The sequence below is a fragment of the Panthera pardus genome, unplaced genomic scaffold (assembly GCF_024362965.1).
Source record: "Panthera pardus isolate Hobbes unplaced genomic scaffold, ASM2436296v1 HiC_scaffold_15, whole genome shotgun sequence".
Classification (NCBI taxonomy): domain Eukaryota; kingdom Metazoa; phylum Chordata; class Mammalia; order Carnivora; family Felidae; genus Panthera; species Panthera pardus.
Genome location: NW_026526710.1, coordinates 31709642 through 31726491, shown reverse-complemented (window position 1 = coordinate 31726491; position 16850 = coordinate 31709642). Strand labels below are relative to the sequence as shown.

At 45.7% G+C, this 16850-nt stretch overlaps 1 protein-coding gene across 2 annotated transcripts in view; it reads right to left on the bottom strand.

The window, feature by feature from the left end:
• LAMA1 (laminin subunit alpha 1) overlaps positions 1-13815 on the bottom strand; it is a 168552-nt gene extending 154737 nt beyond the window's left edge. For both annotated transcript variants that reach the window (XM_053902399.1, XM_053902400.1), the window contains exon 1: positions 13433-13815. In XM_053902399.1, the coding sequence (XP_053758374.1) occupies positions 13433-13505 (73 nt within the window). In that variant the 5' untranslated portion in view covers positions 13506-13815. The remainder of the gene's footprint in view (positions 1-13432) is intronic.
• Between the last annotated feature and the right edge of the window lie 3035 nt (positions 13816-16850).

Sequence of the window (16850 nt, the reverse complement as noted above, 5' to 3'; positions counted from 1 at the left end):
ACTCATGCACATTCTCTCTCTCTCAAAAAACAAATTAATGAAATTAAATTAATGTGGCTATCTGCAAAATGGAACAGTATTCAGCAATAAAGTATAACAAACTCCAGATCCACCCCATAATCTAGATCAACCTAGAAAATACCATTTAAACAAAAGAAGATAGACATAAAAGAATATACACCGTATGACTCTATGTGTATGAAATTTCCAGAAAAGGCAAATCAAAAAGTACAGAAAGCAGATGATTGCTTGGGGCCAAGGTGAGGGTGAAGGTGGGGACTGAGTGGAAAGGAGTCTTTTGAAGTCTTGGAAATATTCCACAACAGATTGTGGCAATGACAGTACAACACTCTAAATTTACTTTAAAAAACACTGCACAGTACACATCCGATTGGTAGAATTTTATGGTATGTAACTATACCCCAATAAAACCACTAAAATATGTCGGAGTGTCTCCTCACCTTTGCATGTACAGGGTATAAAATCATGCAGTCTGTAGCCTTCATTCTGAGGATGGTGATGCCACCTGAGGACTGATCCCTAAAATGTCCTGGATCCAGACAGAGGCTTTGGAAGGTTGCATATTGCTTGATGCTGATTCAAGGAAGAAGTCTTAACACCCCAAAGGACAGAAAGCTGCAACTCTATGAGATTCATTGGGTATGGCATTTTTTCTTACCTGACTGCTAATTACGGTATGTTAATAATGTATAATGTGTAAGCTGTGCATCTGACATCATCTAGTGGGTTAGATTGCAGGGAGCAGTAAATTCTCATGTATCTCAGACTTCTCCGTGGGTACCATCATTCACCGAAAAAGAACCTAAGCATCTTGTGTAACAAAATCAGCGTAGGGAAGTTGGTAACAGAAACCAAAGTGCTGCAAGTCACCCTCTTCAAAAGAAAACCCAGTGCAGCAGAAATGTACTGGTGAATCAGTTCTCTTTCTGCTTATGGTGATATTATTCTAAAGCCGTAAGATGAGTTATATTGGCGTTTGAGGCGTTCAGAAACAAAAATCTCTCCCAGATCTGAGCTGAGGAGCACACGCAGCAGGATCCGTCGGGTATTTCTCATGTTCATTTGACTACAAGCACTGGAGGTGCAAAAACCCCGGGTCACCGGTGTATGGAACATTCTAGAAATCTGAATAATTTTTGCCTGTGTGCGTTAATAAATTGCTGCCTTGAGATGCTTAGGAGGCAGTAACTCCAAATCTATAAGTAAGACTTTGTTAAATATAATCAGGGTTTTAAATCTGTATTCAATATTCACCATCAGTCATTATTTTAATTATAAGAATGTAATCCATTTTTGCTTTGTACTAAATTAGTAGATAGAAAAAAAAAGCCCAGATTAATAATCTTTTCAAGTTATTCAGCACCTTCTAATTACTGGATTCTGTGGCTCTTCTGTCTCCATATTTGGATGCCATCTGTGAACACGAAAAGTATCTGGATTTCTTATTTCAGGTTGTCCCTGATCACGTGTTCTGGTTTAGAATGCGAGCTCAGGTCTTGGTCCCAAAAAATGTTTGTTCACCCTCCCCCCGCTCCATTTCATTATCTGAATTCTTCTGTGCTCCCCATCCTTGAATCCTGCCATCCAGCCTTCCTGAGATGGCACCCTGTCCTTTCCCTGCCACTGATGATCACTCTGCTTGGTGACTTCCCTAATCCCAACTGCCTGTGTGCCCGGATCCCTAAGTAACGCCCACCAGACTCCTTTGCACTCCTGTTGCTTGTCTGCACTTGGACTTCCATTCATTCACCCAACTAGTATTTACAGAATCAACACTAAATGCCAGGCACTGTGCTGGTTATTGGAAATAAGAACAAAATCTCTACCCTCAAGGAGTGACGGACAAGTTAACAAACAGTTACAAAACGATGAGCCCGGCAGGTGTATGAACAAACTGCTATGGCAACAAGCAGGCACAAAGCCTGAATGGGTGGAGCCGGGTAAGTCAGGGAGCCACAGGTGAAAGAAATGCCTTTCCATGTACTAGATAGAACAGTGTGTTCAAGGCTCACAGATGCAAGCCACCATGTCCCATTGTGGGAACCTGAGATATCTCAGAATGGCCAAAATAGGGTTAGCAGTGGGAGAAGCAGCTAAGGAGGGGTCTGAGCACACAGCCCTGGAAGTCCTGCTCACAGAGAGTGAGAAACCATTCAACAAGAATGGGATGAACATGGCCAACTTCACAGTCCCTAAACTCATGGGGACTTAGGATACCAACAGCTTTCTGGGCTCTTATTGGCTACATCAGACTTCATCTCAGCACCTGCAGCTGGGCTGGTCCCTCCAGCAGAATTTGCCCACCCCTCTCCCCAGAAAATGGGCCCCAGACTCTGGTTCTGTCGGTCTGGGGTTAGCTAGTACAATACCTCTCCAGGTATCTTTAGCTGGGAGCTGGTCTGCAAGGTCAAGACAGAGGTGTGTGTTTGGTAGGCAGTGTATGTGGTGTATAGGTGGAGGGAGTGAGTTTGGGTGGAGCTAGAAGGGAAATATTAAGCCAAACATTGGAAAAAAAACCCAAATTTCTGAAGGGAAGCAGGAAGCAAATGCAAAATGGATCATCAATTAAAGACAAGATCAGAGAAGGATAGGGAAGCAGGTGAGTAAGGACAGTTGGACTTTGTTGTCACCGGACCTGAGAAGGTGCAGACTGGATCTGGTGAGAAGGGGGTGACCCAGATAAACACAGAGAAAAAGGCACCTGTGGCTTATCCTTCTAAAGGAGTTGGGAGAGAGGGATATGGCACCAGATAGTGCCCATATATGGGATGGATTTACTAAATTTTTGATGGATCCTGTAAAGACTGAAAAATAATCCATCCGTCAACTGCTGAGCCCTACAAGACCAGATCTTGTCCCCAGATGGAAGGGAATCTAAATGTCATATTTGATCAGGAAGGATTTAAAAAAAATTTTTTAACATTTACTTATTTAAAGAGAGAAAAAGGCAGAATGCGAGCCGAGGGGGCAGCGAAAGAGAGGGAGACACTGAATCTACAGCAGGCTCCAGCCTCTGAGCTGTCAGCACAGAGCCCGACACGGGGCTCGAACTCACAAACCATGAGATCAGGACGTGAGCCGAAGTGGAACGTTTAACCAACTGAGCCCCCCAGGTGCCCCCCTATCAGGAAGGATTTTAAAGAAAGAAGGGCCTTTATATGTGACTAAGTCAGCAAACGGAGGCTGCAACTGCTCATTTAAACCAGAATTGCAGCAATTACTATATATCAGCTGAACACTTACTGGTGACACACACTTGTTGAGGGGCTCCTGGGACACAAAGAAGAATCTGTTTCTCTGAACAACTTTAATGACACAGGCTGTGAGTGCGGGGATCCCTCACAACTTTGTGGTGTTTAGTATCATCTCCACTTCCCGGTGCAATGGGAATCACATGAAACACACATGAAGCGAACAAGGATGGTGCTTGGGTATAAGCGCTCAGTATCCGCGCACACAAAGCATTAGCCTCCCAGCTATGGCAGGCTCAGTGGGGTCAGTGTCCCTGATCTGCCTCCATGGATAAGTTACCAAACCTGCATTGCTGTATGATTGCAATTCACTGGCACGGCTGAGTTTACGACATTCACATAGTACCTTTCAACCCTGGCTACACAGAGGAATCACCTCTGGAGCATTTTTAAATGCAAATGACCGGCCACCACCCCAGACCCCATAAATTATAATCCGTGGGGGCAGGACCTAGGCGCTGATGTTGTTAAATTCTAATGTGCAGCCCGGGGAGAGAACTATACTAATTGTGCCTCTTCACCTGGAGCACAGAGAAGAGCCAGCCAAACAGGTGAGCTCCGAGTTTCCCACAAAAGGAAGCCTAAGGAAACAGACATCACCTAACAGGGTGTTTGGTGTAGAAGAGCTGCTCCTGCAGCTCCAGCTAACGCTGAACATTCTCTGTCTCACGATCTCCTGCCTTTCCCTGCCCCAAGACTCAGCCTGCTCAGGTCATGGTGAACCGACATGACTAAAGGAAACAAAATATAATGGTAACATCTACAAATGAGACCTTAATCCCTCCATTTCTTCTCTGCCCATTATTTCTCCTGGAGAATTTTTTTTTTTTTTTTTGTCATATGCACTTTTCAATTCTGTGGACTTCAAAAGCAAGTCTACCAACATCATCAAGAAATGCCTGGGGTTGCAGCAAGGAAGGCAGCTGAGAACAGGGTCCTCAAGAGACATCGGGGCCCTTTGTACAACGGGGTCCCAGTGTATGTTCCTTGCATGAATGGATAAGTGAATTAGCAAACACAAGGACAAAAATTAGAAATATGGAATAGAAATAGCTATCTCACAAGAAAATATTATTCCCTACCCTAAGAAGGTATTAGCTATTTAAAATGCTAACTCCCTTTAAGAAAAGGTACGGAAGCTTCTAAAGGCATTTCGCATGTTTGTGAATATCTTGAACTCCCCTCCACCCCACACTTCTAAAATGAACAAAAGAACACCCATGAATCCAGGAGTACAGTTGTCAGGAGCTGGGAAAACTAGATTTTGTGCAAAAACAGAGATGGTGTTTGGATGGAGGAGGTCAAAAGGTACAAACTACCAGCTATAAATAAACAATTCCTGGGGAAGTAATGTGCAGCATGGTGACCATAGTTAATAATACCCTGTTGCGTATTTGAAAGTTGCAAAAGGTGGGGCGCCTGGGTGGCTCAGTCGGTTGAGCGTCCGACTTCAGCTCAGGTCACGATCTCACGGCCCGTGAGTTCGAGCCCCGTGTCGGGCTCTGGGCTGATGGCTCAGAGCCTGGAGCCTGCTTCTGATTCTGTGTCTCCCTCTCTCTCTGCCCCTCCCCCGTTCATGCTCTGTCTCTCTCTGTCCCAAAAATAAATAAACGTTAAAAAAAAAAAAAATTAAAAAAAAAAAAAAAGAAAGAAAGTTGCAAAAGGAGTAAATCTTTAAAAAGTTCACATCAGGGGCGCCTGGGCGGCTTGGTCGGTTATACGTCCGACTTCAGCCCAGGTCATGATTTCATGGTCCATGAGTTCGAGCCCCGCGTCGGGCTCTGTGCTGACCGCTCAGAGCCTGGAGCCTGTTTCAGATTCTGTGTCTCCCTCTCTCTCTGCCCCTCCCCTGTTCATGCTCTGTCTCTCTCTGTCTCAAAAATAAATAAACGTTAAAAAAAATAAAAAAATAAATAAAAAGTTCACATCACAAGAAGAAAAATGTGTAACTACATATGGGAATGTATGTTAACTATACTTATCGTGGTGATCACTTTGCAATATACACAAACATCGAATCATTATGTTGTACACTTGAAACTAATATATATAATATGTCAATTATACCTCATTTGAAAAAAAAAAAAAAGAAATGCCAGAATTAGAGGTTCAGAATAAAGGGGCTGGAAAGCTAGACAGGGGAATTCTGAGGGTGGGGAAAGAGTGCTAGCCAACCATAGTGCATAGTAACGGGAACAGAAGGTAAGCCAAGTGGCAGAAAGAGTTGTGGAAATAACTTTTCTTTTAATTTTTTTTTTAACATTTATTCATTTTTGAGAAACACGGAGAGATAGAGCGTGAGTGGGGGAGGGGCAGAGAGATAAGGAGACACAGAATCCGAAGCAGGTTCCTGGCTCTGAGCTGTCAGCGCAGAGCCCGACGCGGGGTTCGAACTCATGGACCACGAGATCATAACCTGAGCTGAAGTCGGACGCTTAACAGACTGAGCAACCCAGGCGCCCAGGAAATAACTTATTTATTAGTTATTAGCCAATCTAGGGGCTGGGTAAGGGTTTTACGGTTGTTAAGGCAACCCCACCATCTCTGGAGCATTTGTGGGCAGTGCCACCCCCCACTGCCAATGGTTCAGGTCTGAGCACAAGAACCTCATACCCTCAAGTTATTTGTGTATTGCATGAAGTGCAGGGAGCTAATGTTTTGATCTTTGCAGGAAAAATACCCCTTCTTTTTGACCTTGGCTGACAAAATTCTAGGCAAGCCATCCAAAAGAGGATCAGAAGGCAACTCTGGCTGGGTGGGATCCCTAACTCGTCACAAAAAAAAGAAAACACACACACACACACACACACACACACACACACACAAATCCAGACACAGGACAGTTGATACAGGGCATCGTAACAAGGCAGCAGTAAGCTGCAGGCTGTGCTGGGTGGTCAGTTTGGGTTTTAGGTAAGAAACGGGGTGCAATTAGGGTAAGGGGGTAATGCAGACCAATCAGACAGCTGGAAGTCCATACACTACTTGCAGTAATGGAGGAAGGAGGCGTTTGGGATAGACAAAGTTATGGATAAGGCTAGGTAGTCCTGACTGAGCCAGACAGGCTATGGATAGCCATGGCCGTGGCAGGAGTTGGAACTGGATGGGCCAAGGGGGCACACAATGACAGCAAGGCTTCAGCAGCACTGGCCTAACGGCAGTGTTAGAGCACATTAGGAGAAAGCATGTGGGCATCAGACTTATTAGAAGTGGCTGGGGGAGCCCTTGGGTGGCTCACTTGGTTGAGCATCCAACTTCAGCTCAGGTCATGATGTCACCATTTGTGAGTTCGAGCCCCACATCGGGCTCTCTACCATCAGCACAGAGCCCGCTTCAGATCCTCTTCCCCCCTCTCTCTCTGCACCTCTCCCACTTGTGCTCTCGTATTCTCTCTCTCAAAAATAAATAAGCATTTTAAAAAGCGGCTGGGGGGCACCTGGGTGGTTCAGTCAGCTAAGTGCCCGACTCTTGATTTTGGCTCAGGTCATGATCTCACACGAGATCAGAGCCCACACTCTGGGCACTGGCAGCACAGAGCCTGCTTGGGCTTCTCTTTCCCTCTATCTCTGCTCCTTCCCTCCTCTCATTCTCAATCTCTCTCTCTCTCTCAAAATAAGTACATTTTTTTTAAAAACCTTAAAAATATATTACAAGTGGTTGGTCATAGTTTAGACAGCTGGTGACTATTTGCAGTCAAACAAGGAGAAACAAATTAAAAAAAAAATCAGGGAGTCGTTTAAAGGAAGGAACAAAAATTCAGGGACACAATCTGGATAAGGGGATACAAAAAAAAAAAAAAAGAAAAGAAAAGGTAGACGCAGCCAAGGGAACAGAAAGAAGGTCAGAAACTAGGGGAAATCCTGAGGGAAGTGATTGTAAGTGCTGGGCCTGAGGTAACAAGATAATCGCTGTTAGTCAAATTCTGTCACTACGAAAAACGTTGGAAGACATTTAAAAGTGTGTGCTATGTAATAATCAGCATTGTGACATGAGGAGCTCCCCCCTCCCCCCAAATGTTCTCTTTTAACCAAAAATGATCTGCTAAACTCCAGCATCTTCTTTATTGTCGCGGAGCATTTCCTGAGGTTCTGACAGGAAATTAGGGAACGGTGCAACAAAATGCAGGAAATACTTCAGGGAATGGGGAACGATGGCATTTGCTATAAATACTCATTGATCTAAATTTGACATTCCCACCAGCAATGCAGGAGGTTCTCTGGCACAAGAATTTGAGTCCCACTGCCTGCTAGGCCAAAAGATCAGACTTCAAAGATACTTCAGGAATGAAGAGATTCAAACTTCAAACAGTAGATTCAGAAAAGAAAAAAACGAAAAAAAAATAAATAAATAAATAAGGCGCGCACACGTGCCGAAGCCAGCATTTTATGAATTTCCACACCACAGTTTCTGGGTGAACACTCTGAGGTAAATGCTTACCCAGGCAAGAATGTCATCCACCGGGTTGATTTGGATTCTCACTGCCTCCATTGTCTGTCTCCTGCCCCCAAGCAAGACACAAAATCACTGGGAACAAGTTAACCCAAAGAAAGCTCTCCTGACCCAGCCTTGAAAAAAAAAAAAAAAAAAAAAAAAACAAAGACTCAAGTGGAAGGATTCTGTGCTATTAAATGGTTACTCTGGGCACTGTCACCCTCAGCATAAAAGACATGAAAATGCAGTGAACCCAGCTATCGTGTGGTGCTTCATGCTGAAATAGCTCCCTGGCCGGCATGTTCCAACAGAACCCAAGTTCATGACCTTAACTAAATTACTTCTTATAAAGGATTTTTTTCCCCTCCTCATTAATTGTGAAATGCCTTTATTTACCCAATTGTCCGTGGATACGTATTCGTATTTTGAAATTAAAACAAGTGAAAGAATTATTGGAAGTGTGTAAATAACCCACAGGCATCTTTCTTAGGAGACATAGTTTTTCTTGTTTGTGCAAACATTTCCGAGGAAGGTTACTAAAAAACTTCATCTAAGGTCTAAGATAGAGAGTGCTCTCTGGTTGTCTCCAGTTAAATCTTTGTAATCAGGGGTGCCTGGGTGGCTTGGTCGGTTAAGCGTCCGACTTCGGCTCAGGTCATGATCTCGCGGTCCGTGAGTTCGAGCCCCGCGTCGCATCGGGCTCTGTGCTGACCGCTCAGAGCCTGGAGCCTGTTTCAGATTCTGTGTCTCCCTCTCTCTCTGCCCCTCCCCTGTTCATGCTCTGTCTCTCTCTGTCTCAAAAATAAATAAACGTTAAAAAAAATAAAAAAAAAATCTTTGTAATCAAAGTGCAGACTTAACTTTATTCATTAGGAATTATTTAATTAAATTTTAGGGAGCTCCTGGGCGGCTCAGACAGTGGAGCTTCTGACTCTTGATTTTGGCTCACGTCATGATCTCACGGTTCGTGGGAGTCCCAAGTCAGGCTCTGAGCTGACAGCACACAGCCTGCTTGGGATTCTCTCTCTCCCTCTCTCTCTCTCTCTCTCTCTCTCTCTCTGTCCCTTCCCTGCTTACATGCATGTGCTCTCTCTTCTCAAAGATAAATAAACTTAAAACAATTAAAATTTTCTGTGTCTGCCATAGGTGTTCCAGTAACAAATCATACTTAGTTGGTGAAACAACACACCATTCTAAACTTCTAATAGAATTATCCTCAAACTTGACTTCTTTACATCATAAATCTCCTACAGTATACTTTTAAAAAGAATTTACTGCTTAAGGAATAGCTTGTCAATGCAATGGTAAGCAATACTTTCAGAATGAGTACAAGGTCATGGAATCGACTGGTGGCCTGCTTTTCAAATTCCAAAAGATCTAGGGAACACGGCTCTAATACCTTTCTGTCAAAGACCATGTTGGAAGGGACAAGTTGAAGGTGACAAGCGTCAACTGAAGTTCACAAGTATGTACATTCATTAAGTGATGTATTAATTCCCTGCAACAGGTGCACTGAAGTAGGAACGGGGAGCGGCAGTGGAGAGAGGAACACTGTTCGTGTTCTGTCAGGAAATAACGGGGTCCTCCCTTTACCATTACAGAAGAAGTAGGTGTCATAAAGTAGCTTGCTTGTAGGAATTATGTGAAGAAACATCTATGGAAGAATACACAAGAAACCAAAGTAGTGCTTGCCTCAAAAGAAGGTGACAAAAGTCAAGGCTTAATCCCTTTCTATATACCCTTTAGTACTCTTTGGATTTTGTTCCATGGGCATGGATTATCTATACAAAAACTTATTTTAAGTTGATTGATTCGTAAGTAAAGATATTGATTGCAATTTGGCTCGGCAAAGTTGGGGGCTGTTAACTGCGAGGAATGTTGCAAAGCAACGAACATACAGATTATGAATAAAACTGTCCCTGGCCTCAAGAAGCTCAAGTCAGCAGGCGAGACAGATTGGCGAGACAATTGTTTACACCACCATGATAAGTAGGTAAGTATGACAAGTGCACTGAGCAGAGAGACCCCTGGGAATTCAGGGAAGAGCATCTAAGAAATACATCAGCATCCAGGGGACCAGGAAGGTTTTCCAGGATGTTGGAACCTAAACAGCAGACTTGCCTGACACTTAACAGCCTGTGTGTCAGGAAATACTGGTTGCCTATGAGGAGGTACCAGTGTGCCTGAAATAACGGCCCTTAGCTCTGGGACAACAGGCCAGGCGGAGTCCCATCCTCCTTGGTTTACCCCCAGTGTGATGTCACTGTTATTTTGTGTATACATGAGAAACAGCGAGGGGTGTGGGCACCAGGCCAAGCCCATAAGGTGGCGTTTCTAGAAAAATCACAGAGAAGGCAGTGCTGAGAAGGGAGAAGAGGGGAGGAGGGAGGTTTGGTGAGAGAACTATCACAATGTTTCATGGGAAAAATAAACAATTCCTGAGCCTAGTCAGTAGTGGGGACAACAAAGCAAAACCAAACAAAACATAACGTGGAGACAGATTTTCAGGGGGTAAAATCAACAAGTCTTAATGACCAATGAATGTGGGCAATGAAAGAGGGAGGTAGGCACACACGACAGGTGTAACAGTAAGAGCCATTGTCACGGGTTGTATGCCTGTGACACGAGGAGGTGCCCAACGCCACACCAATATTTCCATGCGTTATTGAATCACATGAATCCTATCCATTTTATAGACAGGAAGACTGACATTCAGAGATGTTAAGATGTTAACCAAGGTCATGGCTCATCAGAGGGACAGGTCTGGTACTTAAAGCCCAAGACTATTTAATTCCAAATCCAGACTCCAAATTGTGAAATGATTATGCATCCCAGAGAATACAGCTAAGAAGAGGGCCTCCCTCATAAGCTCTATGTAATACAGTAACAACAATGCTTGTAGATTACCTACTTTAAGGGCTAACCCTGCACTAAACACTGTTTGTTCCAAGCGTTTTTCTTGCATTGTTTCATGTCATCATTAACAGCCTCTCCAGGGAGGCACTATAATTTATTCCCATTTTGCAGATGGTGAAACCAAAGCACAGGACATTAAGTAACTTGTCCAATTCCGCCCAGCTAGTAGGGCCAGAGAATAAAACATCTAAAGCTTAAAGATCTATCTTGTCACTCCCCAAATTTGCTGCAGATGATAATGAATATCCATAGGACTTTATGAATGAATTATTATAAAATGGTAGTGTTTCGAGGATGATTACCTTGAAATAAGTGGGTATATCAACATTTTATGATATGTGCTTATATAGCAATACAATTCTAAGAGTGGCACAAGACTTCACAAAACAGTACATATGTTCATTTCACCTCTTTGTGGCATTTGAATTCTTCATCACGTCATATTAGCTACAGTGGTAGGCTTTATATTCAATGTCTGGAAAAGAGGAAGGGAAAAGGAGTGGGCTGAAGTCCAGAATATATAGAAGATGGGCAGTGATGTTTATTACACACATCCTTGTTTCCAACTGCTAAGACCAATATTTTTTATTGGCCCTTACCTGGGCAATACAGCTCCAGAGAAAAGAAAACTGTGCCTGTGAAATCCCCTAAGTCACACGTATGTTACTGTGAGTATATACATGCTAAATTTGAATGCCATGCCATTTTGATGATCGAGTAAATGTTCTTTTATTCACACAATACATTTTACCCCTATGCTTGGAAATACCTATTTTTACTTTTAAAAAAGAAGGACTTAAAACAGAAAAGCTGATGAGCCAACCCATGAAGCAATTTTAATTTTATGTAATTGCTAGCTGTGGACTTAACCTTATTTTAAGAAACACACCACCTTTTATTTTAGACTTAGGAATAACTCACTTTAAACAGGTTACGTTTCAAGGTAAATGAGCCACTGGGTCCTATACTGTGAGTTGTAAGGTGATCCAGAGAGAGACTGCAGAAATTATAGAGAACTGCTAATAATCTAAGGGCTGTTAGATAATCATTTTCAAAAACGCAGGCACCAGACAGCTAGTTCATCAGTGATACAGGTCAGGATTATTTTATTATGACCAAATTATACCATTACACGCATCATTTCTGCTATATATGTAGAGCACAAATTATTATTTTTTAAATGAAAACTCCCTTTAAAATGCCTGTTAAGAAGCACAGTGTTGGTTGATGGGGTGGAGACCAGCAAATGTGGAAGGCGGTGTGATGAAAGATTCAAAGGCTCCCGCTGTGGGTGGCTTCCCACGGCATCTTAAGCAGGAAAGCCCCATGAGGTCCCACTTTCTCCAAACACCATTCATAACCTCTGGAGCCAAGTGCTCGGCTCCTAGGGGCAAGAAAAACATTCGGGGCATCTCCTCCATCTAGAACTTTCAATTTCTGAGAACAATAAAACTGAGCCAAGCTGCACTCTGTGCACCGTGTGGGAAACTGGGACTTGTTCACTTTCAACAACCCCAGAGAAATTAGTTGGGCTTGCGGCGCCCTTTCTTGCGGCTCCTTTCTAGCACACAAAACTATGTAAATTCCCTCTATGTCCCAGCCCAACTCCCGGCAGAGCAGGCGCCTGGCATTCAAAGCTGTGTTGCCAGCTCCGGTCCAGTGCGTTCATCACGAATGCCTGAATGAATGAGATGGACACGTTTCTGTGGAGTTCACAACTCAGCACAATGCCCAAACACACAGTTTTCCCACGAGGGTATTTCGCATTCCGCCTACCTACTTTTGACTCGTACTTTTTTTTTTTTTTAATGAAATGTATATTTGTGGGAATGTGCCCATGGTCATATGTTGCACCATTACGATGCATTCAACAAATACTGTGACCGCTTAGCCAAGTAGAAGCGACGCTGGGAAGACTTAACCCTAGGGTCGAGTGGGGGGGAATGGAGTGATCCGCAGAAAGGGAAAGAGGCATTCTGTTTCTCCCCCGGCATTGATAGAAGCCTCGACAATCAGCTTGGGGTTTCCGTTCTCCGCAAACCTTGCCCAGGGAAGCACGGAACCCTGCAGCGAGCGAGCATGCAAAGTCCTCCGGTCGCCGCCGGCTCCCTCACCCCGCGGCCTAAATTCGCGCGGGGAATGAGCTGGTTTGGCCATTCCGGGGCGGGGGGCAGCACATAAAGCGCCCTTTGGAAGGCTCAAACTGTGGCTCGGACGCCGTCTGCAGGGCCGCCGGCGGTCCAGGACAGCTGGCGGGGGGCGCGCTTCTCACTATGGCTTGTCCCCACTAGCCCACCTGGGCCGCGAGTGGCTCCAAGGAGCCCGCCCTTTCCCCGCCGCGGACCAGCGGGCTTTCCACTGCAGGACAATGAGGGCGACTCGGAGGATGCTTTTCCCATTCATTGCCTGCGCCCGGCCAGCAGCCCGGGGCTGCGAACTGGGGACCGCTGCAGGGTCGTAACGAGCCCCCCCGCCCCCGTCCCGTACCCCCCGCCCCACTCCCGCCATCCCCGCACCGCTAGCTTCAGCGGCGCTCTGGATCGCAGAAAACAGAGCGGGACCTCCCCGGAGCCCGAGGAGTTTCAAGCCCAAGGGTCGGACGAGCGGGCTGCGTCCGTCCCGGGCGGCGTCCCCAGCCCTCTCTGGCTCGGCCAGGGAGACGATTCCCACGGGCCGCGCGGGAGACTCACGCGTGCTATCCCCCCGGGCCGGAGGTGAAAGAGGATGAGCGCACCGACCCAACAAGCGGCAAAGCGGCGGGCTTTGTCCCGCAGCCGCCCCCGCCCGCCGGGGGACCGGAGACCGGGTCTCACCTCTCTGCTGGCACCGCGCGGCGACCCAGAGCAGCGAGGCCAGGAGCGCGACCCCCGCGCCACCGCCGCGCATCTCGCAGCCGCCGTTCGGGTGTGCTCCGGGAAGAAAGGCGCGGCCACGCGCGGGGTCTCTCCGCAGAGCGCGAGTCCGCCCTTCCCCGCCGGGCTCTGGCCTCCCGCCCGCCGGCCCCTCGGACACACCCCCCCGACCTCCGCCGCGCCCGCCCCTTCCCGCCCCGGCCCGCGCACACCCCTCCCCCACGGGGCCCCTCGCTCGGCCCCGGCGACCCGCGGGGACCGGCCGCTCCAGCTGGCCGCCCGCCCTGCGCGGTGCCCCGAGCGTCCCGACTCGGGGGTGTGACCCCCCTCCGAGCGGGAGAGGTGGGCGGAGAAAGTGTCTGGGAAGGAGGAGAAAAATCTGCTGAAGTGGGTCCGGGCGAGTGGATTCCGAGAAAGTATTTGCCCTGCCGACCCTTCCGGCCCCACGGCGGCTCCGCGCCAAGGCCGGGCCCGGGAGCCGGGAGGACGCGCCGCTGCCGAGACCGGCCTTACCTCGCAGCCCGCGCCCCCCGGCGCCCCCCGGCCGGCTGCGTGCCTCAGCCTTCGGAAAGCCCCCCGGAGTGTAACTGACCAGCGCCCCTCTCCCTCGCAAGGTCGCCGGGCCCCGGGCCGCCAGACTCCTTTCCAGGCCGGGACTCGGGGCCTTAGCTGAGGATTTTGTGAAGATTTTTCTGAAAATGAGTTGTAACTTGTTTCCCACTTCGTGTAAGGAAGGCAAGAGGGGTCACTTGGACTTAATTATTAGTTTACCCTTACTTACAGCGGGGGGAAAAAGATGTCCCTTTTTTTTTTTTTTTTTTGGAAGTTAGTCTTAACACGAGAGTTCAACTGCTTTGTTCTTTTTTTTTTTTCTTTTTAACTACATCTGGTCCTTGTTAATTTTTTTTTTAATTTCCTCTGATTTTTTTCTATTAAAAGTATTCACAACATTTTGCAGATCTCATTTTCTCACAGTGTAAACCCATGAGATCATAAAAACCCCTTAGTACCTTCCCCCATCCTTCCCCTTTTTTTTTGCCTGATCGGGAGGTTTTATCTCATTGTGTCAATTAGTCTGACACCCCTGGCAATTCCAGTTTTTCTAAAGACACTTCCTTAAACACTTAATAAATTATTATATTAGCGATTATCTTTTAAAAATCATAGAGGTAAAGAACAAAAAGGTAGAATTGGGCCCTTTAAAAAGGATTTGTTATCGGACACCTGACTGGCCCAGATTAGGGAGGGCAGGAGACTCTTCATTTTGGGGTTGTGAGTTCTGTCCCCATGTTGGGTGTGGAGATTACTTTAAAAATCTGAGAAAAAAAAAAGGATGCAGTATGGTTGAGTGAGAAAGCGTTCTTCACAGCACCAAATTTAAAATACAGTTGTTTTTAACTATTAGAATATTTAAGTATTCAAGTACTTATCAAATAAATGATTACATAAATTCAGTATCTAAAAACTAATCAAGTACTAAACATGGAAATATTAAAATACAGAATTGAAAGTATTTCTGCACTGAAATACCTTTGGACACACATGCATATATGTCTTTTAAAGTGTCTTACATGCATTTACATGGGTTATCTGTTGTGATCTTCCGAATTCTGTAAGATTCTGCAGAGCAACAGTGGGGCAGAAGGGCCTGCCTTGTGTGAGATGAGGTAATGAGTTCATGGGTTAAGGTCCTAAAGTGAGGATATGTCCAGTCGATAACTAGACCCCAGGTCTGGTTTCTGGTCCAGAGTTCCTGAGGTCATTGCCCGGAGACCATGGAGGATGAGGTCAAAAGCAGCAGGCAGAATCATAAGGGGTCATCTGTCTCCCTATGTCCTGGGTTCCTAGAAATTCCGTTCAGACTCCATTCAGACCTTATCTGTGAACTGCAGACAGAGAACTCACTTGTGATGTGAGGAAGCAGAGGGTCAACACATTTGGGGAAGAAATAGGAAGCGTCAAAATTTGCAAGTAGGCACGATTTGTCATCGCTCAAAATTGAGCAGAAATAATGCAGTGAGAGAAGAGTTTCCAAACTTCCAAGGGATAAGATGAAACAGTAAAAATGTCACAATTCTGAGCGTCTTATAAAAATAAAAAGCAACCGCAGTAACAAATTTTCCCATTCTTTAGCATGCTTGGATAAATTGGCTGTAGCACCATGCAAGTTCAGGGGTGGCCCATTCAAGGTGAAAACGAGATAAGAATTTTTACGTTTTGTGCGAAAGTAGAAACTCAGCTCAAGTAAGCACCCACAGATGCTTGGTTCAAAGTCACCGATAAATAATAAACAGTGACAATAACCTAAATGCTAAGCAATACATGGTTAAGTAGTTCACAGTAAATCAATGTGATAGGCTATTGTGTAGCTATTTTTAAAATATAAAACTTAACGTTTGCAAAAAGCATTGTGATATGTTAAGCGAGAAAAGCAAAATTCTAAACATAACGGGCATTCTGAGTGCCATTGTATAAAGTAAGCACTCATGCAAACAAGAACCTAGAAGGCAGCACACAGAAAATACAGTTGTGTTCTGCTCATGAAAGGGTGAAGGGTGGTGTGTGGGTGTTAGAGGTAGTGATAGAGGGCTTTGATCAGGCCCGGAGAAGGCTCACTGTTCCCCCTCACTTATTGAAAGCAACATCTTGGGCAAGTTCCCTCATCTGCAAAGTCGAGATAATGGAAGACAGACATATTATGGTCCTCATCTTTGTAGGACATTCAGCCTGGCAGTTAAGACAGAAAAAAGTAAAGGGATGCCTGGGTGGCTCAGTTGGTTAAGCGTCCGACTCTTGAATTTGGCTCAGGTCGTGATCCCAGGGCTGTGGGATGGAGCTCTCTGAGCATGGAACCTGCTTAAGATTTTCTCTCTCTCTCTGCCCCTGCCCCCACTTGTTGCTCTCTCTCTCTAAAATAAAAAGACAGAAAAAGTTAAAAAAAAAAAAAAGTTATATATAGGGGCGCCTGGGTGGCTCAGTCGGTTGAGCGCCCGGCTTTGGCTCAGGTCACGATGTCACCGTTCGTGAGTTCAAGCCCCGCGTCGGGCTTTGTGCTGACAGCTCGGAGCCTGGAGCCTGCTTCAGATTCTGTGTCTCCCTCTCTCTCCGCCCCACCCCTGCTTGTGCTCTGTCTCTCCCTGTCTTTCAAAAATGAATAAACATAAAAAAATTTTTTTTAAGTTACATATACATACATATATATGTATGTATATGCATAATGAAACATCAGACTTTAGAGAGGGAAAATGGGGAACCAAGCATTGACTGGGCAGCCTGGGAAGGCTTTACTGAGGTTTGCCCTAAGAATTGAATGGGCTGATGTATGTAAATCACCAGCGCTCTGCCTGGCCCATGATAAATGCTCAATAAAGATGAATTA